Source organism: Hyla sarda, chromosome 6 (assembly GCF_029499605.1).
Source record: "Hyla sarda isolate aHylSar1 chromosome 6, aHylSar1.hap1, whole genome shotgun sequence".
Classification (NCBI taxonomy): Eukaryota; Metazoa; Chordata; class Amphibia; order Anura; family Hylidae; genus Hyla; species Hyla sarda.
Genome location: NC_079194.1, coordinates 5527345 through 5552533, shown reverse-complemented (window position 1 = coordinate 5552533; position 25189 = coordinate 5527345). Strand labels below are relative to the sequence as shown.

At 48.0% G+C, this 25189-nt stretch overlaps 1 protein-coding gene across 2 annotated transcripts in view; it reads left to right on the top strand.

Annotated features, from left to right (window-relative positions):
* ABCD3 (ATP binding cassette subfamily D member 3) overlaps nucleotides 1–25189 on the top strand; it is an 83929-nt gene that overhangs the window by 26861 nt on the left and 31879 nt on the right. The window contains exons 2-5 of one of the 2 annotated variants that reach the window (XM_056523114.1): nucleotides 12306–12342; nucleotides 13817–13915; nucleotides 14003–14091; nucleotides 15353–15422. In XM_056523114.1, coding sequence (XP_056379089.1) covers nucleotides 12306–12342; nucleotides 13817–13915; nucleotides 14003–14091; nucleotides 15353–15422 — 295 coding nt within the window. Of the gene's footprint in view, nucleotides 1–12305; nucleotides 12343–13816; nucleotides 13916–14002; nucleotides 14092–15352; nucleotides 15423–18876; nucleotides 18947–25189 lie in introns of both variants that reach the window. The other variant, XM_056523113.1, reaches the window with a different exon arrangement.

Genomic DNA, 25189 nt, shown 5'->3' with positions numbered 1-25189 from the left:
TGTATATATATGTAAAAAGCCTAATTGGCTGCATTTGTGGGAGTGGCGTGGGGTATATAAACTCCCCTCTCCCTCAGGTAGGGGCGTATGACTCGTGGGCGGTATTTCTCTTGCAGGATACCGTGTTAGGGCGCACGTCTCAGAGGTGTCAGTTGTTTGCAGTGGGTTGCAGTTATTTCGTGTTTCGTGTTTCAGGTCGGTAAGTATTCACTCCTGCCGCAGGCCCAGGCCCCTGTACCGGTTACCCGCCTGCCACCTGCTCGCTGCCGCTCTGGGGGAGCACTGCTCCTGCGGGTCGCACGGCCCGTCCTCTCCTGCCGGCTGTCAGCACCCGCTCGGCTGGCCGGGGGGGGAACGGGTTGTTGGGCCCTGCACTACGGCGTTCTCCCCGGTGTTGCGCTTCCGGGTGTGGGTGGGGGACCTCCCTGGTTCAGCCGCGCCGCCGCCGCCGCTCGTCGGCCCGGCCGCTCCGTCCGGGCCTGGTGCCCCGCTTCCACGCCATCTCCTGCCGTGCGCTGGCTGGGCGGGGCTTCTGGCCCGGGGGGGGGGCGGGGTTTCAGTGACGGCGTCGTCCGGCGGCGCTGCCGCTGCTCAGCAGTAGGACGCTGACGCTGACGGCCTCCACACAAACGGCCCCGGCCATAGGGGAGGGGTTTCCCAGGACCCGCAATACAGTCCCGCTCCCCTTCGCCGCTCGGCTGGGGGGGGGGGGGGGGTCGATTCGGTTTCAGTTAGAGCCACGCACGGAGGCCACAGCTTCCCTCCAGTGGCACGTAGGCCCTACTAATCACGCCGGTTTTCTCCAGGGGGCAGCGACTCTTTCCCACCACTGCTCCAGCCCCCCCCTCGTTTTCACATACAAGGTGGGCACATGGCAGGAGTCGCCAGGCCCAGCAGGTCCTGGTTGCCAGGGGGAAGGGGTGTCAAGGGAGCGGGGTTGGGAGCTGCTTGTCACCACTACGGCACGGAACTTGTTTGCTTGATGTCACTGTATACATATATGTAGCTTGACGGCCGGTGGCTCGTCAACGTTGGCAGTCACGGTCAGTCAGGGTGCTTCCTGCCTCATCACGTTTTGCTTGCTCCACAGGGTACCAGGTGGTCGGATTGTGTCCGTATTCCCGTATACATCTCATACAGCTTTCAGTTTGAGGTACTTACAGAATCAATATTAGAGAGGGGAACCGTATGTTCTCCCCCCGTCTATCACTCCATATTCATCCCGTACATTTACGCAGTCACGAGCACTCCCGCCACCGGTTAGGACGCTGCTACTGACACGTCTTCAGAGCCACGTGCGTCACCACACTCACGTCAATCGGCCCCAGCCTGACTCAATTTCAGTTGGGGCTTGACGACATGGTTATTTCTGACTCTTCTTCAGAACGACTCGACATCACTCATAGGCAGAGGATCACCTGCGTCTGACTCATCTTCAGTGGGGTCCTCTGCGTATGCTGTTCTGACTCTTCTTCAGCACAACAGCATACATTTAGCCTCAGTTTCAGTATCACACTTTCCTCCATCACGCCTTTTCGGTCGGTCACATTCATGTGTAATTAATCTTTCCCTTAAATATCCACAGCTGGAAGCCATTACCGTGCGGTCAGTACTCCCGGTGTTGGAAGCTTTTCAGGAAATTCAGCAGGTCAGTTCCCTCCTGTAGCCAGGAGAACGGAAAAAAAAAAAAAAAAACTGTGTACAGAGAGTATACATACATATATAGGGAGGGTATATATATATATATTTTTTTTTCACTAGTCATTTTTATTGTTCTCTTTCCCTCTTATTCTTGCCGGCACCCTTCTATGGCCCGGACAGGTTGCCAGCAGCATGTCTCAGCCAGCGGATATCGAGGAGGCACTCTCGGTTCCTGAGACTCCTGCCAGGGCCTCGAACCGAGGCAGCTTGCCCTCGTACAGGTCCTGGACCATCCCCAGGCTAATGGAAGAGTTGAGAAGGAGGGGTGTCCCCTTTCCGGCCTCAGCTAGGAAGGGCGAGTTATTCAACTTGCTGACTGCTGACCAAGCCCCCCGGGGTAGCCAGGCTGCGGCCCAGGATCAAGTTTCAAGCGCCTCCTTGTCTCAGCTTCACACGATGATGACTGAGGTGCTTACGACGGTGTCAGGTTTCAAGGCTAGGCTAGACCTAATGGAACTCTCCAGGAGCGACGTAGCAGTCCCGACCGCAGCGTCGCCCACGGCTTCTACCTCTCAGGCCACGCCTTCAGGTATGCCACATCCTCCACCGATCATCACGCCCGCACATTTCATCCCGGCAGCCATAAAAAAGGACATCCTTGAGGGAAAAGAGGTCAACCTCGCCTCTCTGCTAATTGCCACCACGGACGTACATGATACCAAAACCGTTGCCTGCGGGGAGCTGGCGGTCACGTTCAAAAGCAAGGACGCTAGGCTCAGCAGGAAGTTGAGTGTCACTGAGTTTGTGCTGGCATTTGGACTATTCAGGGACGTACTCTGTTCAGTCAGCCCTGGCCGCAGGGAGGAGTTGGACCTGTACTTACACAGGGTTGTGCAGATGGCGTACAAGTACGGGGGCACCACGTTCTACGAGTACCACAAGTCTTTTTCAGCAAAAGTAGCAGCCGCATACGCGCAGTTCGGCTACGTCACCAACTGGGGGTCCATAGACACGGAGCTATACTGCGAACATTTCGCGGGTCTGAAAGCCCCCTCCTGCACCGCATGCGGGGTGACCACGCATTCCTCCAGCTGGTGCCCGCAGGTCAGCAACCCAGGGGAACCCAGCACCAGTAGGAGCCTGAACGCCTTCACCCCTCCAGCTCCAAGGAACGTGGCCGCCCTAGATAGGCTCGGTAGACCAGTGAGGTACCTGGGCAAGACCCAGATCTGCAATAACTTCAATCTTTCCTCCTGCGTGTACAGCAATTGCAGACTACTACACGTGTGTTTCATTTGTTTCAGGGCTCACCCCAGCTCTATCTGCTCCCAGAAGGGCCCTCAGGCATGACTAGGCGTGGTACAGGTCCAGGTCCTCGCACAGGTCCTAGCTGGTCATCCTGAGCCCGACTGGGTGAGATGGCTGGTGGCGGGTTTCTGCGATGGGTTCCACACAGGTTTGGTCGCTTTGCCGCAAAGCACGCATGAATGTGGCAACCTGTCATCAGCCCTTTCCGAGCCAGAGATCGTGTCCGGGCTAATCCAGCAGGAACTGGCAAAAGGTTTCATGATAGGTCCCTTTGATGTTCCCCCTTTTCCATGTTGGAGAGTCAGCCCTCTGGGGCTTGCCACAGGCAAATTTTCCAATAAAAGAAGATTAATCTATGACCTCTCAGCGCCTTATTCCTCCATCATTCCCAGCATCAATGCTTTAATCCCCTCCGACGAGTTCTCCATGAAATATGCTACTATTGACCGAGCCATACAGATTATCCTACAGTTAGGGAGAAACACTTGGTTGTCCAAAGCGGACATAACGGACGCTTTCAAACTACTCCCGATCAGACAAGACCTCTGGCAATGGCACGGTGTCAGGTGGCTGGACAAGTATTATTTCGCAGTTAAGCTCACATTCGGGGCAAAGAGCAGCCCCTGGCTCTTTGACCAACTAGCCACAGCACTGCATTGGGCACTCCAGAACGTGGCTGACTGCCAGCACGTCATACGTTACCTGGATGATTTCTTACTACTCGAACATCCTAGTCTCGCTCCTCTCAACCTCACTTCACTACTGTCTCTGTTCAAGGAAATCGGGGTCCCAGTGGCACCTCACAAGACGGAGGGCCCCGTCAGGCAACTGGTGTTCTTGGGCGTCATCCTAGACACTGTAAACATGCAGGCTAGGCTTCCCCAGGAGAAACTAGTCAGAACCCGGGAGATGATACACAACCTATCCAGGAGTCGCACAGTAACCAGGGTCGAACTCCAGAGCCTCCTGGGCATGATGGCTTTCGCTATGAGGATCATCCCGCAGGGGAGAGCCTTCATATCCAGACTTTTGGACCTTCTCCCTTCAGTATCGGGTCAGAGGCAGGTCATCCACATCAACAATGAGGCGATGGCTGACCTACTCATGTGGGATCACTTCTTGGAGAGCTGGAACGGTGTCTCTTTCTTCGTTCCCCCTTTATCAGACGGATCCCCGACTATAGTGTCCGATGCCTCATCGGTTGGCTTCGCAGCCATTTTCGGGAACAAATGGTTAGCCGGCCCCTGGCCAGCTGAGATCCGCAACATTCCCGACTTCACAGTAACTTCAGCCCTGTTTGAAACATTTCCCATCGTAGCCGCCGCTGCTGTCTGGGGAAACTCCTGGGCTAACTCCACAGTTCGATTTCTGTGCGATAATTCCGCTACGGTCGACATTCTCAACAGAGGACGCTCTAGGTCCCCCCACATAATGCGCTTTGTCAGGAGGTTCATTCTGTTGTCTCTCCAGCACAATTTCCATTTTTTGATCGAGCACATAGAAGGTAGGAAGAACTTGGCGGCTGATGCACTCTCTCGGGCTAAATTCGGTGTGTTTTTTCAGGTACAACCAGACGCAGACCGGGTCGGAGTCCCGGTGTCTCCGTTCCAACAACTGCTAACGGACTAGCCAGATACGTCTCCATTGCCAACACTCTAATCAAGAAGTCTTTAGCTCCCAGCACGATCCGGGCTTATGATACCGCTTTGGCGGTTTTCTCCTCCTTCATGCAGGGCTTAGGGCTTTCCCCCACAATCACTTTACACTCTGCCCTAGCTTTTGTTGGTTTTTGCCATTCTTCTTTACACTTATCCCAGAACACCATCAAACTTCACTTAACAGGTCTTCAACACCACAGGTCACTCTCGCACCCTCACGCCTCTTCTCTACTCTCTGCTCATCCGATCAAAGCAGCACTCAAGGGCATTTCAGTCTTGTCGCACCCCAAATCTCTTTCTCGCGCACCGGTCACGGGGGATCTTTTCCGGGCCATGTCTTCCTTACTGGACACGCACCCTTTTGGTTTTCACCTCAGCACGGTCATCAAAGCTGCCATACACCTTGCTTTTTACGGCTTCCTTAGACCGGGGGAGTTCACGCGCACTGGCTGCCGAGCACCCGGGCCGACCCTGAGCCAGCTATCATCTAACAGGCTAGGTTTCACTTTCACCCTTCCGTCCACCAAAACCTGCAGATGGGGAGCATCCATCAGATATTTCCCCACCTCACATCAGTGGTGCCCAGTCTCGTCTCTCACCGACCTCCTCTCAATGCTGTCCGGGCAAGCAGCGGACAGTCCGCTCCTCCCGGTGGCTGGGCATGCTCTGTCTTCCTCCCAGTTTACCAGATACGTCCGCTCCCTAGTCACCATGCTAGGTCATGATCCCGCTGTCATCTCAGGACACTCGTTCAGGATCGGAGCGGCCTCCGCAGCCTCCAAACTTGATGTCCCAGCTCACATCATTAAGAAGCTAGGCCGCTGGAACTCCAGCTGTTTTGACCGGTACATTCCGGATCCCTCTACCGAAATGGCTAATGTGTTTAAAGTGTTGGCGTTGTGATACAAATAAAATAGAGTTACACCCTACTCTTGACTCTTTGCCCTCTATAGGCGTGCCCTCGGTCGCGGTTATTGGGCACACCTCATCCGCTGTTTTGTATTTCTTAATTCTGTACTAGGTCTACCGGGGTTCCAAGGCTCAGGACGGTAAGTACTCTTGTTCTCCTTTTTTCGTATACTTGCTCGTTCGGCCTTTCGAGCCATGACCACAAGTAAAAAGCCTAATTGGCTGCATTTGTGGGAGTGGCGTGGGGTATATAAACTCCCCTCTCCCTCAGGTAGGGGCGTATGACTCGTGGGCGTCACCCACCCAACCCTCCCTTTTTCTATCATAATCCATACATAGGGCATGCCCTCTATAGGCGTGCACTCGGTCGCGGTTATTGGGCACACCTCATCCGCTGTTTTGTATTTCTTAATTCTGTACTAGGTCTACCGGGGTTCCAAGGCTCAGGACGGTAAGTACTCTTGTTCTCCTTTTTTCGTATACTTGCTCGTTCGGCCTTTCGAGCCATGACCACAAATATATTTTACTATTATTATTAGTTTGAGTGTGTGTGTGTGTATATATATATATATATATATATATATATATATATATATATATACAGTACAGACCAAAAGTTTGGACACCTTCTCATTCAGAGTTTTCTTTATTTTCCTGACTATGAATATTGTAGATTCGCACTGAAGGCATCAAAACTCTGAATGATCACATGTGGGATTATAGACATAACAATAAGCTTGAGACTCTGTCCTATTCTCGGTTCTTCCTTTTGCTTTGATTCCTGCTTTGCACATTCATTCTCTTGTTGAGCTTCAGGAGGTAGTCACCTGAAATGGTCTCCAACAGTCTTGAAGGAGTTCCCATGATGCTTAGCTGGGAGCATTCACATGTCCCTTTAGATGCCGCTGTTAGCTTTGACAGCAGCGATAAAAGGGTTAATAGCCAGCCACATGCTGGCTATTCAGCAGCTACTGAAATCAGCCGGGGGCTGCAGAGTACGGAGCGGGCACACGTCAGGAGACGCCTCCATACAGACTGCTGAGCGCCGCCGCACTTGTCAGGTCCGGCCCTGCTTGCCCCGAACCCGGGCTAAGAGCCTGAAAAATTCACCTGCCCGGCGCCCAGAACTGCATGTCCCCCTGGGAGTCGGGCGATAGGAATTCCACATCCCTGTATCTCCAAGTGACTGACACTATACTTTATTAACTTGGTCTTTATCTCTTCATATACCTGACATCAGTTGCTATCTTTTTCGTTATTGATTTTGTGTTATTGACTTAAAAGCTTAAGAAAATCATTTAAAAAAATAGACAAAATTCACGCTGTCCTTTGGGCTCAAACACATTGCCATAATGAGGTTAAAGGGGTATTCCAGTGAAAAAAAATTCAACTGGCTCCAGAAAGTTAAACAGATTTGTAAATTACTTCTATTAAAAAAATCTTAATCCCACCAGTACTTATTAGCTGCTGAAGTTGAGTTGTTTTTCTGTCTGACCACAGTGCTCTCTGCTGACACCTCTGTCAGTCTCAGGAACTGTCCAGAGTAGGAGCAAATCCCCATAGCAAATCTCTCCGGCTGAGACAGACAGACGTGGCAGCAGAGAGCACTGTGGTCAGACTGGGAAGAACAACTCAACTTCAGCAGCTGATAAGTACTGAAAGGATTAAGATTTTTTTTTTTTAAAGAAGTAATTTACAAATCTGTTTAACGTTCTGCAGCCAGTTGATATGGAAAAAAAAGATAGTTTTTCACTGGAATAACCCTTTAAATATAGGAGCTGGGAACAGAAAAAGAACACGGGCCCCTATGAAAAGGATACGGAATTAGGATTATTCAGTATTTGACCGTATAAAACACCAGATAAAGTGCAACATAAGAAAGAGGAGAAGAAAGGCAAATGTGTCACCGTATTCTAGGAAACCTTATCACCACCCATACTGCCGCCGCCACCACCTCCGCGCGTTCTTTCCCCCAGTGTCACCGCGGAGGGTGCAGAACCTTTGCTCTACAGCTTACAAACCTGAGAGAGCAAAGGTCACCAGGTAACAAGAAGACGACCGTACAGGAGCCGCTCCCAAATCTGGTGATGCAACTCAAGGAAACCGACCTTATCCGGGAATATGGGCTGCACGATTGGTTTATGGAATTTGTTGCACTTCATAGGGCTCAGGGATAATGCGATGGTGCATAGGATGGTGTTATACGCGGCATTAGATGTCATGGACATGGCTGCACAGAACTGTTATCGGGCCCTTGTTAAAGTGCTTGGGGCCCTTACTATAGCTCCATAGGTCTTTGATGTCATATAAAGGTCTCTTTGCGTGTACATGGCGGTATGTACGGAGTCTCCCCACTGTGTATGTTGCATCTACGGGAGAATAATACCTGTAGCTCTCCAGCTGCTGTAAAATTACAGATCCCATAGGGCCCTGCCTCTCTAACTGTTGCAAGACTACAATTCCCAGCATGCCCTGACTGTGCTGAGGGAACACACAAAAGCCATGCAGCTACACACTAGATCAGTGGTCTCCAAACTGCGGCCCTGCAGATGTTGAAAAACTACAATTCCCAGCATGCCCGGACAGCCGTTGGCTGTCCGGGAATGCTGGGAGTTGTAGTTTTGCAAGGTCTGAATGGCAAAAGTTTTTATTTTTTTATTATAATTCGTATTATTTTTATTATTCTACAAAAAATATATACAGTGTGTGTGTGTGTAAAATAGATATATATTAATATTCAAATAAATATATAACAATTAATAAATATATATATAATAAAATAATAATAAGTTAGTTTTATGTTATTTTTATTAGATTTTATTTTATTTTATAATATATATATATATATATATATATATATAATATATCTCCAAGTCCAATATGCAGCGCTATCCAATGTGAAGTTGCAGTGGGTGCCAGCGTCCAGCAAACCTGATCAGGGTTCTTCTTAGATACAAAACAAGAAGACGCAGCACTCCAGTCCAGAAGACGCAGCACTCCAGTCCAGAAGACGCAGCACTCCAGTCCAGAAGACGCAGCACTCCAGTCCAGAAGACGCAGCACTCCAGTCCACAAGCAACATTTCTGCTCTCGATGGAGCTTGAAAATGGCTCTCTAGAAAGCAGAAACGTTGCTTGTGGAATGGATATGTTGGAATAAATACACGTTTATTTTATTTTTTTGGAGTGCTGCGTCTTCTGGTTTTGTGTACACACACACACACACACACACACACACACACACACACACACACACACACATATATATATATAATATACACACACACACACACTAATAATAATAATAGTAATATATATATATACACACAGGGATGTGGAATTCCTATCGCCCGACGCCCGGGACATGCAGTTTCGGGCGCCGGGCTGGTGAATTTTTCCGTCCCTTTGCCCGGCTTCGGACAAGCAGGGCCGGCTTGAGGTGAGATTTCCGAACCCATGAAAAAATCGGAGCGAGGGCAGAGCTATGGGTTTGATTTTTTCACCGCACGTCTGCAGGAGATAACACACTGGATCTGACAAGCGCTGCGGCTGTGGAAACTTGCGTCCTCCGAAGCAGAGCAGGGGAGATGAGAAGCTGTCTCTCCCCTGCTCTGCCGTCTTTCTCCCTGTGCAGACCTGTGCCTCTGCCTTCGTTGAGGGGAGAAGCGGTCACATGGGGCGCAAGTTTCACACCGCCGCTAAGAACTAACATGCGGTGCTCAGCAGTATGTATAGAGCGTGCTCCGGACTCCTGCCCGCACCATACTCTGCAGCCCCTCGGCTGTTCTCAGTAGCCGGGGGTCGCCGCTAATAGCCAGCATCCTGCGATCGCCGCGGCTGGCTATTGACCTTTTAGATCGCCGCTGTCAAAGCTGACAGCGGCATCTAAAGGGACATGTGAGTGCTCCCTGGTGGGCTAGTGGGGTGAATCGCCCCCCCCCAGCATGATCGCAAGAGGGTGATCCACTATGGAGGTAGCCGGAGGACTTACCTCTGTTCCCTGGTGTCTGTGGCTCTCTCATTGATAGATCCTGGCTGGACTAGGCTCTATCAATGGATCACAGAGCTCACAGATCAATGAGTTCAATAGAATCTATTCATCTGTCTGAGGAATCTAATGATTCCTCATAAGTCTAATAAAGTGTTAAAAAAAAAACATTATGGAGGAGACCCAGGAGGACCCCACTATGGAGGAGACCCAGGAGGACCCCACTATGGAGGAGACCCAGGAGGACCCCGCTATGGAGGAGACCCAGGAGGACCCCGCTATGGAGGAGACCCAGGAGGACTACATTTTGCCAAAATCCTTCTGGGAAAACGTCTTGTGGACAGATGAGACCAAGATAGATCTTTTTGGTAAAGCAAATCATTCTACTGTTTACCGAAAACGGAATGAGGCCTACAAAGAAAAGAACACAGAACCTACAGTGACATATGGGGGAGGTCAGTGATGTTTTGGGTTGTTTTGCTGCCTCTGGCACTGGGGGCCTTGAATGTGTACAAGACATCATGAAATCTGAGGATTACCAATGGATTTTGGGTCGCACTGTACAGCCCAGTGTCAGAAAGCTGGGTTTGTGTCGGAGATCTTGGGTGTTCCAGCAGGACAATGACCCCAAACATACATCAAAAAGCCCCCAGAAATGGATGACAAGAAAGTGCTGGAGAGTTCTGAAGTGTCAGCAATGAGTCCAGATCTAAATCCCATTGATCACCTGTGGAGAGATCTTATAATTACTGTTGGGAAAAGGCGCCGTCCAATAAGAGACCTGGAGAAGTTTGTAAAGGAAGAGTGGTCCAACATTCCGGCTGAGAGGTGTAAGAAGCTTATTGATGGTTATAGGAAGAGTGGTCCAACATTCCGGCTGAGTGGTGTAAGAAGCTTATTGATGGTTATAGGAAGAGTGGTCCAACATTCCGGCTGAGAGGTGTAAGAAGCTTATTGATGCTTATAGGAAGAGTGGTCCAACATTCCGGCTGAGAGGTGTAAGAAGCTTATTGATGGTTATAGGAAGAGTGGTCCAACATTCCGGCTGAGAGGTGTAAGAAGCTTATTGATGGTTATAGGAAGAGTGGTCCAACATTCCGGCTGAGAGGTGTAAGAAGCTTATTGATGCTTATAGGAAGACACTGATTTCACTTATTTTTTCCAAAGGGTGTGCAAAGACCCTGTGCCAGAAGACATGCATAGATGTTTCCTACACATAGGGGCACCTGGGGCAGTACCTAGTGTTGCACAGGCCACGGGCATGCATAAATGTCCTCCTGACATTCCCCCCTGACCATCCAGCTGGAGGCACACTATGGGTCAGGTCACCGGCGGATCCGCAGTGTAAAATACTCTGCGGATCCATTACGTGTGACCCTACCCTAATACTGTATTATGATAACCCTACCTTGCTTGAGATTGTAAACAAAAAACTATATATTGAAAGATACATGGCAAACGCTGCAAACTCACATCTGTCTATCTTGTACTTTATTTGGTTATGTGATCTTAAGAGAACATTTGAGATTATCTGTGCCACCGTTTTCTTTCCCCCGAGGAAGCTGCTATATGCAGTGGAAACACGTTGGGATCTATATAAATGTGCATTGTGGCGTAATTGATTCAGCATACCTAAGATACGTACATATGTGAATTTGGTTTTATTGGGTTCACAATATTTTTGGTGTATTTTAGCAACGTTATTAAAAGCACTTTCCCAATTTGGTATATATTTTTGCTGTTTGATCCAAGCCTACTGGTATGTTAAGATGGTAGAACATAAAGGCAAAAGAATACATGGCGGATTTGGCGTAACCTTTAGAGGGTCTCTGGTTTGCCGCAGATTTAGCCACGGTTTTGAATGCACGTCAGACCTAGGGCAAATACGTGTGAGACAACCGCCAAGCATGGAATCCGTAATATCCCTACTTTATTTTAAGTAAATAAATGTCATTCCTAAAACTTTGCCTTGTGAGCATACCCTAGCGAAGTGTTACCTAACCAGGGGGCCTCCAGCTGTTGCAAAACTACAACTTTCGGCATGCCTGGACAGCCTTTGGGGCATCATATTAGAGCAGTGTTTCCCAGTCAGGGTGCCTCCAGCTGTTTCAAAACTACAACTCAGTGTGCCCAGACAACCTTCACTACATCCCATTAGTGCAGTGTTTTCCAACCAGGGTGCCTCCAGCTGTTGCAAAACTACAACTCCCAGCATGCCTGGAAAGCCTTCGGTGCATGATATTAGTGCAGTGTTTCCCAATCAGCATGCCTCCAGCTGTTGCAACACTACAACTCCCAGCATGCCCGGACAGCCGATGGCTGTCCGGGCATGCTGGGAGTTGTAGTTTTGCAACTGCTGGAGCCACCTTAGTTGGGAAACACTGGTTTAACAATATGTTTAGGGTATTTATTTGCACATATGTAGGATGTAAGTAACCTGGTTGGAAAACACCAGTCTATGGTGAGCAATCTTATTATTCCCCAAAAAAGGACTAAAGTCTCATTGCAATACTACAACTCCCAGCATGCCCGGACAGCCAAAGTGTCTACTTAAATTTTTTTGCAAAAAATAATTAATAAACAAAACTGGTGTGCGTGCTGTATGCAACACTTAAGTTTCGTGCCTTGTTGACATGTTACACCGTGCTCCAAAATTGTGCCGGAATTTTGGTGCAAAAGTCTGGTGCAGTTTAAATGTCGGTCAGAATAGTTAAAAAAATTATTAATTCTTTATTAGTAATTTACTATGAATCTGTGAAAATGTATGTTACCTCTGTATTAACTTTGACGCTTCTTTTTCAGGAAGAACAGTGGGAAGACCCCCGCACAGAACAATGAGGTGAAGCCTAATTCCTAATTTATTTATCTTAATATTGTCTGTCTTCCCGACATGTTTCTCCTTACTGAGGCGTCCTCATTTGGCAAAGGATATACAAAGCATAGGGGATAAGTTATAGATCATGGGGGCGTCCGACCGATGGGGACTACCCCCACCCAGACTGCCACAGTCTGCCAGAAGCGGGCAATTCTGACGCACAAAAGAAGCTGACATGCCCCCTCCATGTATATATGTGGGATACATAAGGGGGGGTGTCAGCCACTGCTTCGTGTGGGAGTAGGCATGCCCCCTTCCAGAAGACTGCCGGGGCCCCGTTCAGGAGAGTGCGGGGGGTTCCCATCGGTCGGACCCCCCGCGATCAATAACTTATCCCCTATAGAAAGGATAGGGGATAAGTCAAATTTCACTACAGAACTCGTTTAAAGGGGTACTCCGGTGGAAAACATTTTTTTTTATCAATATTTTATCAACTGGTGCCAGAAAGTTAAACAGATTTGTAAATTACTTCTATTTAAAAAAAAAAAAAAATCTTTATCCTTCCAATACTTATTAGTAGCTGTATATTACATAGAAAGTTCTTTTGTTTTTGGATTTAATTTTATTTTCTGACCACAGTGCTCTCTGCTGACACCTCTGTGCTCCTATTCTGGACACTTCCTTATACAGACAGAAGTGTCAGCAGAGAGCACTGTGGTCAGAAAAAAAAAATGAAATCCAAAAACAAAAGAACTTTCTCTGTAGTATACAGCAGCTAATAAGTACTGGAAGGATACAGATTTTTTTTTTTTTTTAATAGAAGTAATTCACAAATCTGTTTAACTTTCTGGCACTCTGCCCCTAGACCTCTTATCCCCTATCCGAATGTCTGATCGGGGGGGTCCCCAACTGCGGCACTCTTGGCTGTAGCACCTCCGTCATCCTGTGCACAGAGCGAACTTTGCTCCGTGCTGGATGACTGGTGATGCCGGACGGATGCTCGAAACGTTACGTACACGCCCCGCTCGTGACGTCACGACCACGCCCCCTTAATTCAAGTCAATGACAGCCATCACGCCCCCTCTTATAGACTTGCATTGAAGGGGTGTGACTGTGACGTCCCGAGCCTCCGGCTACGCACGCGACACTCTAAACCGACGCCGGGTGCAACAGGGAGATCGCGGGGATCCCCAGTGGCTGGACCCCCACAATCAGACATCTTATCCCTTTTCCTTTTGGATAGGGGATAAGATGTCTAGGGGCGAAGTACCCCTTTAATAAAAAAATTTAAAAAATTGCCATATAATAGAGACTTGTCAAAAGTTTTGATTGATCGGGGTCTCTGAAACCTTCACCAGTTAGGACAGTGTCTTCAAAACAGAGTGTCTCCAGCTGTTGCAAAACTACAACTCCCAGCATGCCTGGACAGCCTTTGTTGTTTCCGTACAGACAAACTGCTTTTTTTTTTTTTCACGTACATCTCTTTTTGTTTTTACAGAAAGATGGAAAAAAAGACAAAGCGGTGGTGGACCGACTGTTCTTTGCCAGGATTGGCCGTATCCTGAGAATATTGGTGCCCAGAACGTTGTGTAAAGAGGTGAGTGGCGGGAGTTTTATCGCTCCGCTTTCTGTCGTACGTTTTTTTGCTGTGATGTGATGACCGCTGGTTATTTCCGTGTTACAGAGCGGGTACCTGATGCTGATCGCGGTCATGCTGGTGGCCCGCACGTACTGTGACATATGGATGATTCAGAATGGCACTTTTATTGAAAGGTATTTCGGGTTCATCTTTTTCTTCATTCAATCAGCTTTATAAATAGAAGACAATTTTTACATGTCTGGTTGCGGTTTCCCACGACCCCCAGCATGCCAAAGGTTAAGTTTAATAAACAATCTACATTTTATATTGTATATCAAACCTGTAATATTGGAATTGTCATTGCTTTACACTTCCACACCGCTCTCCTGTATGCATTTTGTGACTTTCAATGTGATCGATAACTTTTCTCACGTTCAATGTGACTAGTACAGTGTTTCCCAACCAGCGTGCCTCTAACTGTTGCAAAACTACAACTCCCAGCATGCCCGGACAGCCGCTGGCTGTCCGGGCATGCTGGGAGTTGTAGTTTTGCAACAGTTGGAGGCACCCTGGTTGGGAAACACTGTACTAGTCACATGCCAAAAGTTATCATTTGGTGTCAAACGTAATGGATTCACAGCGTATTTTACGCTGTTTATCCGCCGGTGACCCGACCCATTTTGTGCCTCCATTCGGCAACAGCAGGAAGCACAATATGGATCGGGTCGCCAGCGGATCCGCAGCGTAAAATACGCTGCGGATCAGTTACGTGTGACCCTACCCTAAATGTTCAGCCCCCGACTGATCACTTTGTGTCTATGTGAGTGGGACGGTCCCATAGACTTACATTATGAGGCTGTCATGTGACACAGAACCAGGAGAGATCGCTCCAAGCGCGCACTTCTCCCGGCTCATTCAACTGATCGGTCGGGGTCTGAACTCATCGTTTTCTGCTTTACTATGGATCAGTTATTGTAAAGGTTCTATTCACACGTACACTATCCGGTGCATATTTCATGCGCAGGATTTGAAGCTGCAGATTTAATGCAGTGTTCGAAGCTGCGGATTTGAAGCCGTGTTCGAAGCTGCGGATTTGAAGCAGTGTTCGAAGCTGCGGATTTGAAGCAGTGTTCGAAGCTACGGATTTGAAGCAGTGTCCGAAGCTGCAGATTTGAAGCAGTGTCCGAAGCTGCAGATTTGAAGCAGTGTCCGAAGCTGCAGATTTGAAGCAGTGTCCGAAGCTGCAGATTTGAAGCAGTGTCCGAAGCTGCAGATTTGAAGCAGTGTCCGAAGCTGCAGATTTGAAGCAGTGTCCGAAGCTGCAGATTTGAAGCAGTGTCCAGTCATTTAGTTTACAGTGAACTCTGCAGCTTTAAATCCCGTGCATTAAATATGCGCAGAATGCTGTAAGCATGAATACATCCTAAATTTGTAAAATATTTTATTTCGTTGCAGCGGAATCATTTACAGGAATAGCGCTGTGTTCAGGAAGCACTTTTTCCAGTATCTAGCTGCGATTCCCCTGGTAACACATTGTGGATATACACTGCTTAAAAAAATAAAGGGAACACTAAGATAACACATCCTCGATCTGAAGGAACTAATCGTATGAAATCCTTTCGTCTTTAAATAGTCGAATGCGCTGACAACAAAATCCCACAAAAATTATCAATGGAAATCATCAACCCCTGGAGGTCTGGATATGGAGTCACCCTCAAAATCACAGAGGAAAACCCCACTACAGGCCGATCCAACTTTATGTAATGTCCTTAATACAAGTCCCAATGAGGCTCAGTAGTGTGTGTGGCCTCCACGTGCCCGTATGACCTCCCTACAATGCCTGGGCATGATCCTGATGAGGTGGAGGATGGTCTCCTGAGGGATGTCCTCCCAGACCTGGACTAAAGCATCCGCCAACTCCTGGACAGTCTGTGGTGGATGGAGCGAGACGTCCCAGATGTGCTCAATCGGATTCAGGGGAACGGGCGGCCAGTCCATAGCATCAATGCCTTCCTCTTGTAGGAACTGCTGACACACTCCAGCCACATGAGGTCTAGCATTGTCTTGTATTAGGAGGAACCCAGGGCCAACCGCACCAGCATATGGTCTCACAAGGGGTCTGAGGATCTCATCTCAGTACCTAATGGCAGTCAGGCTACCTCTGGCAAGCACATGGAGGGCTGTGCGGCCCCCCAAAGAAATGCCACCCCACACCATTACTGACCCAACGCCAAACCGGTCATGCTGGAGGATGTTGCAGGTAGCAGAACGTTCTCCACGGCGTCTCCAGACTCTGTCATGTCTGTCACATGTGCTCAGTGTGAACCTGCTTTCATCTGTGAAGAGCACAGGGCGCCAGTGGCGAATTTGCCAATCTTGGTGTTCTCTGACAAATGCCAAACGTCCTGCACGGTGTTGGGCTGTAAGCACAACCCCCACCTGTGGACGTCGGGCCCTCATACCACCCTCATGGAGTCTTTCTGACCGTTTGAGTGGACACATGCACATTTGTGTCCAGCTGGAGGTCATTTTGCAGGGCTCTGGCAGTGCTCCTCCTGCTCCTCCTTACACAAAGGCGGAGGTAGTGGTCCTGCTGCTGGGTTGTTGCCCTTCTACGGCCTCCTCCACGTCTCCTGATGTACTGGCCTGTCTCCTGGTAGCGCCTCCATGCTCTGGACACTACACTGACAGACACAGCAAACCTTCTTGCCACAGCTCGCATTGATGTGCCATCCTGGATGAGCTGCACTACCTGAGCCACTTGTGTGGGTTGTAGACTCCGTCTCATGCTACCACTAGAGTGAAAGCACCGCCAGCATTCAAAAGTGACCAAAACATCAGCCAGGAAGCATAGGAACTGAGAAGTGGTCTGTGGTCACCACCTGCAGAACCACTCCTTTATTGGGGGCTGTCTTGCTAATTACCTATAATTTCCACGTGTTGTCTGTTCCATGTGAAATTGATTGTTAATCAGTGTTCTTCCTGAGTGGACAGTGGGATCTCACACAAGTGTCAGTGACTTGTGTTACATTGTGTTGTTTAGTGTTCCCTTTATATTTTGGAGCAGTGTACTTTGGTTTGAGGAGCATGGCGTACGCTTTGTGGACTTATGCAAAACCTGTGCAGCTTGCAGAACATACATATTACTCTTACACACCCTACGCTCGGACGCCTCCGTTTTTTCTTTTGTGATGTGTGAATATAATCGCACATCGTCCTGGGTGGCTCCTGGTAGCTTGGTTCGGTGCCGTTTTATAGGTGGTGGTCCCGCTACTCTTCCTGTGTGAATGAGTTCTATCGAAAAAGATGTTCTGTAAGAAAGTCCATGTTGTTACAAACCACTAAATACAATGTTTCAAACTGCAGATTCCTAGTCCTGCACTTCGATGGAATTCGGCGGGAATATTTTGCTCAGAAATTCTGCTGCATCAGAGCCCCATTGATTTTCATTGGGATTCTTCTGCACCGTGCACACAGCAGAATTTCTGTGGCAGATATATATGTTGTAGAAATCCTTATTCCGGTGTAATGAAGAAAACTGCGTCCATCTAGCGGAATGTGACCACCGCACAGGGACACACTTTTCTGCTTCAGAGCCACTGCGTCCTGCCCTTCTCTGCCTTCCCCCTCCCCTCGCTGTATGTTCGGAAATCTCCGGACAGCTGAGGGGAGGAGCCAACATAAAAATGCACAAGGCGCAGTTCTGCACCTCACACAGCTCCCTATCCCTAATCCTAACCCCCCCTATCCCTAATCCTAACCCCCCCTATCCTGAATCCTAACCTCCCCATCCCTAATCCTAACCTCCCCATCCCTAATCCTAACCTCCCCATCCCTAATCCTAACCCCCCATCCCTAATCCTAACCCCCCATCCCTAATCCTAACCCCCCATCCCTAATCCTAACCCCCCATCCCTAATCCTAACCCCCCATCCCTAATCCTAACCCCCCATCCCTAATCCTAACCCCCCATCCCTAATCCTAACCCCCCATCCCTAATCCTAACCCCCATCCCTAATCCTAACCCCCCCATCCCTAATCCTAACCCCCCATCACTAATCCTACCCCCCTTATCCCTAACCCTCCAATCCCTAATCCTAACCCCCTCTTTCCCTAATCCTACTATCCCTAATCCCAACCCCCCTATCCCTAATCCCAACCCCCTATCCCTAATCCCAACCCCCCTATCCCTAATCCTAACCCCCCTATCCCTAATCCTAACCCCCCTATCCCTAATCCTAACCCCCCCTATCCCTAATCCTAACCCCCCCTATCCCTAATCATAACCCCCCCTATCCCTAATCCTAACCCCCCCTATCCCTAATCCTAACCCCCCCTATCCCTAATCCTAACCCCCCCTATCCCTAATCCTAACCCCCCCTATCCCTAATCCTAACCCCCCCTATCCCTAATCCTAACCCCCCCTATCCCTAATCCTAATCCTAACCCCCCCTATCCCTAATCCTAATCCTAACCCCCCCTATCCCTAATCCTAATCCTAACCCCCCCTATCCCTAATCCTAACCCTTATCCCTAACAGTGATCAGCACTGGGAGGGCTGAGAGTACTGATCTCGGGTCACCGTTTTTTTTTTACCGGCGTCCGCAGAAGCAATCGGCTTGTCTATTCTTTCTGTGGATTCCTCTCAGAAACGCATCGTCTTCTATGAAGAAGGGACATTTCTGGGCCGTCCTAGCAGTGACATGTTCTGCCAGCACCCACTGTCTGCGGAATGTCCACCCGGTACCAACCAGTCAACGTTCACATAAAATATATCCAGAGTCCGACATGTTGTCACCTGCTGTATATACAATGATCCCTGCTCCTAATATAGAAGTGTGAAGATTTAGAAGGCACAATCAGTGCAATGAGATTGATCTGTTTGCAGATGTTTCTACATTTTTTTTACATGTCCCCAATTATATCAGTAAATATATAGGATTATATCACTAATACTGTGTGCATGTGATGGTTTGCAGCGCAATCATTGGCCGCAGCAGAAAAGATTTTAAGAGATACCTGTTCAACTTTCTGGCCGCCATGCCTGCCGTAAGTCTGTTTTTTTTTTTTTTTTTAGTATTGATTTTAATCGCACGTTGCAGAAATAAATCTTCCAAAAACATGCATTCCCATCATCTAATGTTATGGTGCATCACTAGGATATGCTATTATTTTATGGAAGGGTCTAAACCTCTAAAATTCATTGTGAAAATGACCGGATTGAGGTCTTCAAAGGGGTTGTCCAGAATTTAAAAAACATTAAATATATATAAAAAAAATTAAATTAATTTTTTTTAATTAAAATCCCTAGAGCAGTGGTCTCCAACCGGCAGACCTCCAGATGTTGCAAAAATACAACTCCCAGCATGCCCGGACAGCCAACGGCTGTCCGGGCATGCTGGGAGTTGTATTTTTGCAACATCTGGAGGTCCGCAGGTTGAAGACCACGGCCCTAGAGGCTTGGACTGGAATATTAATATCAATTAATCATAGTTGTAGTAACAATATAAATAACATAAAAAAACTTTTATAATAAAATATATAATAAAATAAAAGAATACAAAATAAAATATATAATAAAATAAAATATATGTATATAACTTAGAAAATTAAATAATAAAAGATTAACTTTTTTTAAATAAATGAAATCTAAATATGAAAATTAAAATTAAAAAGCTACTTACTCACTACAGCTAACCTTAAAGGGGTACGCCACACCCCTTCAATGCAAGACTTGCATTGAGGGGGCGTGACCAGGACATCACTACCCCCCGCCGCTCGCACCCAGTATTCGGAGAATAATGTTCTGAACACTGGGGCAATGGAGTACCCATGCGGCATTATGGCCTTTCTACGTTCCTCGCTGGACGGGCTGTCATGACGTCCTACACATTCGGCAAATGAAGGTGCAGCCGATCGCTATCCTCGGTGACCTCTCCCTGTATGTACGGCACATAACCAGTGATTGGCTGCAGCGTTACATGCACAATGTATAGGAGTTTATCGCAGCACTTCCAGCAGGAGGCACTAGAGGGGTGAATATTTATTTTATTTTTTTGTTGTTCTTTTACAGCAGCCAAAGGCTTTCAGGACATGATGGGAGTAGTAGTAGTATTTATTTTTTTTTTTCTTAACCCCTGTTTCAAAAGTGCAACTCTCAGACACCGTGAAACTCCCGTCATGAACTCCCATCAGAAAGTCCCATTTATGTCAATGGGATTTTTTGACCATCCTTTAGCACCAGTTGTTACCAACGTCCCTTATATTTGTTGGGGTAAATAACGGTGCGTGCACAAATTTTTGTCACGCCAGAAATAACGGTGAAATAACGAACGTTAAAATTTTAACGATGTCCGTAAAGAGAAATGAAAAATCGGCACTCACCGGTGTGGCTGCAGGGTCATGGCCGGACGAAGCACTCAAAGTGTGCGAAACTAGAGCTCAATCGCTACCACTTGTCCCCCCACCACCCCTCTCTTCTGTACCCCTGATGTGAGTATGTCTCAATAAAGAAGACCCTGCAGCCACATCGGTGAGTGCCGATTTTTCATTTCTCTTTACGGACATCATGAACTTTGCTTGTATTATCTGAGCACCACCTGAGGCAATACAGCTACACCAACTCCTACCTGCCATCCCGCATCCAGTACACTCGCGCAGTGCCGCACTACCTTCTATTTGATTTGTTAAAATTTTAACATTGAAGTCTATGGGTGACTGATGTTCACAAATGACATCCGTTATTGTCGATTTTCCGTTATTGCTACTGAGCATGCTCAGTACAGCATCACAACCAGGAAGTCATGGACATAAAATAACGGACATAAAATAACGGGCTATAACGGTGCATGACGCATGTTATGTTATTTTGACAGAATGTCCATCACAATTGGTCGTCAGTTATCATCCGTTTTGTTCAGTTATTTCATCCATTTTTTTTACGACCCGATATTGTTGAACAACGGGTGTCAGAATGCAGGAACAGAACGGTAGTGTGAAAGGGGCCTAAGGCCTAATGTTCCTGCATTTTGACCGCAGTTTTTCTGCTGAAACAGGTCATGGAAAAAATAGACGAAATAACGGAACATAATGGATGACCAAAATAATGGACATGTTCCATCCGCCATGCACAGTTATAGTCCGTTATTTTATGTCCATTTTAACCCCTTCTGGTTGTGATGCTGTACTGAGCATGCTCAGTAGCAATAACGGAACATAACGGAATGTGAAAATAACGTTCTTTGTGAACATCCGCCACCCATAGACTTCAATGTTTAATTTTTAACATCCGTTATTCCACCGTTATTTTTGATGGGACAAAAATTAGTGCACGCACCGTTATTTGCCCCGACAAAAATAAGGTTGTTAGTCATTACGGGACTTAACTGATGCTAAAGGATGGACAAAAGATCCCATTGACATGAATGGGATTTTTTGACGGCCATTTAATGGACTTTCTGACGGGAGTTTTTACAGGAGCATAACGGTAGTGTGAAAGGGGCCTAAGCTTACTTTCTCGTTCGGCTCCATTGGGGGACACAGAGACCGTGGGTATATCTTGCTGACACTAGGCATACAAAAAGAAGTCGGCCCCTCCTGGCAGGATATACCCCGCCTACTGACTCTGAGCTAATCAGTTTTAGCTTAGTGTTAGTAGGAGGCAGACACAGGTCTGGAGTTCTCCAGATCTGGTCTTTTTTTTTTTTTTCCTAGCTAGGGCCTGTATTTAGGTGGTTCTTTCCTTTTTCTTTCATGGTTTTTAGGTGGGGGTTCAGGCACATGGCACTATCTTTTCCCCCATATGTAGCTAGGGGGTATAGAGTATGCTCCATTAACTCCTTCCCGCCAATGGCTAGCGCCTGGGGTTGCACCTTGGGTCCGGGTCCCCCTATATTCCCTGCTCATCCCGCTGTCTCAGCCTCATATGATGCAGGTGACCATAGCTGGCCGAAGACATCTTAGATGAGTATGGCTGCATGCAGGGTGAGTATATTCCTCAATTCCCCCCCCCCCCCCCCCTCTCCCTCCCTTCCTCATTTTCCTTATCCCTTTCTAGGCCTTTGGGGGACTTTTTCAGTCTTTATTGAGGCTGGGGATCTGGCAGGGCTCTCTATCTGCCCTGTGGGGGCTCGGGGGGCAGCTTCCCTTCCCCTCCCCTTCTCACTCCCCGGCACTGCTTACTTCCTGGCCGCAGCAGCCTGTGATTTTTCCTTCTTCTGTGCGCTGACCGCAGCCCCTGTTAGCAGGGACATGGTCGTGCAGCCAGCTACATTTTTAGTTTAGCTTTCGCCCGCTCCTCGGCAGTGTGCATGGCGGGTGGGAGATTACTTGAGGCCGCGACTTAGCTCTGTCCCCTCCCTGTATTTAGGTGCTGGCGGGGCTCCCGCCCTCCTCCTGCTACCGGCCTGTAGTCTTCTTGTGCGCGCACCATGCGACTATCAGCTGGGTGCGTGCGCTTTGGGGAGTTATCTGCTGTACTCCTCCCTCTCCTCCTCCAATGGGGTCCATCCTGGTGTGGAGGTCACTTCCTGGGTCTGTGCAGCTCACACCTCCCTTCCATCCTCTTCTCTGCGGACCATCTGACTTCAGCTGCTGCCTGACTCTTCAGTTCCGGTCTCGGGACACCTACAGCCTGCTTCTCAGCTCCATCTGCGGGACACAGGACCTGGGTGAGATTGCTCCATTTTATTTGCTGTCTCTCTGATTACTTGCTGCTATGTCCGACCCCAGACCCGAACCTCCTCCCAGACAGGCGGCCGCAGCTCTAGTCACCTACTACTCTTGTGTGGGCTGCAAGACCAAAATGCCTGGTGGTTCCACTGAATCCACCTGCTCCACCACGAGCACCATTCCTTCTGTAGCTGCTTCTCCGGATACCCCCCTGGGACACGCGTTATCTGCCCCCCCCCCCCCCCCCTTCCAGAGTGTTTCCACCCTTTCACAGTCAATCTCTGATCTGGCTAGGGTCTCCAGGACAATAGTTTCGGCCTTGGAGCGGTCTTCCCCCAGGGAGTCCCGCTCAGTTTCTCCTGACCCTCACTTCCAGCGCTCTCACAAGTGCTTTCTTCAGGCTCCTCCCCCTGAGCCATGGAATCGGTATAGACATTCTTCCCGTAGATCTCAGTCCTCTTCCCCTGCTCACCGACAGCGCCTCTGCTCTAGGGGGCGCTTCCCCGGTGATCATCCCAGATCTCCGACCCCAATAATACACCTCAGTCTAAGGCAACCTCCGAACGCTCCCACTCTCCATGGGAATTAGCGGATGACGTGTCGGACACCACCTCGGATCAAGAGGAACACTGTGCCGTGTCTGATATGGTGGACAGTCTGGTGTCAGCCATCAGGGACACGTTTAATCTAGAGGACCCAAGAACTTCAGATCCTGATCCGGCTTTTTCCGCCGCTCTCGTCGTTCCCCCATGCAGAATTTGACACCTTGCTAGACGCGGCTTAGAAGCATCTAGATAAACTGTTTCAAGGGACCAAGAAAATCCAAGCTCAGTTTCCCTTCCCTCAGGATCTGATTTCCAAGTGGACGACGTAGCCGGCAGTTGATCCTCCAGTTTCGTATCTGACCAAGTCGACTACTCTGCCTCTGGCGGATTCAGCCTTCTTTAAAGGGGGTTATCCAGGAAAAAACTTTATTTTATATATATCAACTGGCTCCAGAAAGTTAAACAGATTTGTAAATTACTTCCATTAAAAAAATCTTAATCCTTTCAGTACTTATGAGCTTCTGAAGTTAAGGTTGTTCTTTTCTGTCTAAGTGCTCTATGATGACACGTGTCTCGGGAACCGCCCAGTTTAGAAGCAAATCCCCATAGCAAACCTCTTCTAAACTGGGTGGTTCCCGAGACACGTGTCATCAGAGAGCACTTAGACAGAAAAGAACAACCTTAACTTCAGAAGCTCATAAGTACTGAAAGGATTAAGATTTTTTAATAGAAGTAATTTACAAATCTGTTTAACTTTCTGGAGCCAGTTGAGATATATATATATAAAAAGTTTTTTCCCGGATAACCCCTTTAAGGATCTGGCAGAAAAGAAGATAGAGAACTTGTTGAAGTTTGCCTTTGAAGCGGCAAATTTTTCCTTGTTACCTACCTTCGCTTCTGCCTGGGTATCCAAGGCCGTCTCGGTTTGGGCTTCTCCACTGCGTCAAGGCGTCCTGTCCGGCGCTCCTAGCTCAGGGTCAATAGGCTGGGTATATCCTGCCAGGAGGGGATGACTTTTATTTTTGTATGCCTCATGTCAGCCTCCAAGATATACCCACGGTCTCTGTGTCCCCCAATGGATCCTCCGAGAGAGATTTTACGGTAAGCATAAAAAAAATCTACTTTTTAAGCAGTATTCCCCAAATTGTTGCCTACCAGCTGTTGCAAAATTACAACCCCCACTATGCCCATGCAACCACAGTAGTTTTGCAGCAGCCGCAGAGCCACATGTTGGGGATTGCGTTACAGTAGATTGACAATGCGCCAGGTCATGTGAGGATTAGTACACGGCTCCTCTGTATAAGATTAGACATTTGGAGCCGTTCCGTGCCTGGTGTAACCTGTATTAAGCAGATTCACATGATTTACTTCTATTACTTTGTAAAATTATTATATACAGAGATTTTTATGAAGATATCATTCATTCCGATTGAACCCGATTTCTTTATATGTCCTGTTTGGATTTCCGCTATTTAAAAATAGCCTTACGGGCTCTATTTTAATGAAAGTGTAGAACAGTGTCTCCCAACCAGGGTGCCTCCAGCTGTTGTAAAACTAAAACTCCCAGCATGCCCGGACAGCCTTTGGCTGTCCGGGCATGCTGGGAGTTGTAGTTTTGCAACAGCTGGAGGCACCCTGGTTGGGAAACACTGGTGTAGAACAAATATACACACAATGCTTGCCTGTACATCCCTGCTTGAGATTGGGGGCAGTCACATGACCAAGGGGACTTGGTGGTACAGGGCAGATAGGTCACTCGTGTGCGGGGTAAACTCGTTCGGACATTAGTAAATAGTGATGAAAAGTTAAAACGTCAGCGAGCACTGATATTATACACAAATACGGCATTGGGATAAAAATTTTGTGCATTTTAAGGGTCAATTCACGTGCATTAAGTTTGTTGCAGACGTTTCTGTAAATGAAAATGTTATATATCCAAAGTTTTATCACAGCGGGGGTTAATTTGGTAGCTGGCACGTAGATTTCTGCAAACCCCCATTCAAATGAGTGAGACAGTTGTAGTCATTTCTAAAACAAAACTGTCGTATGTGAATTCACCCTGAAATGTTTCTTTAGC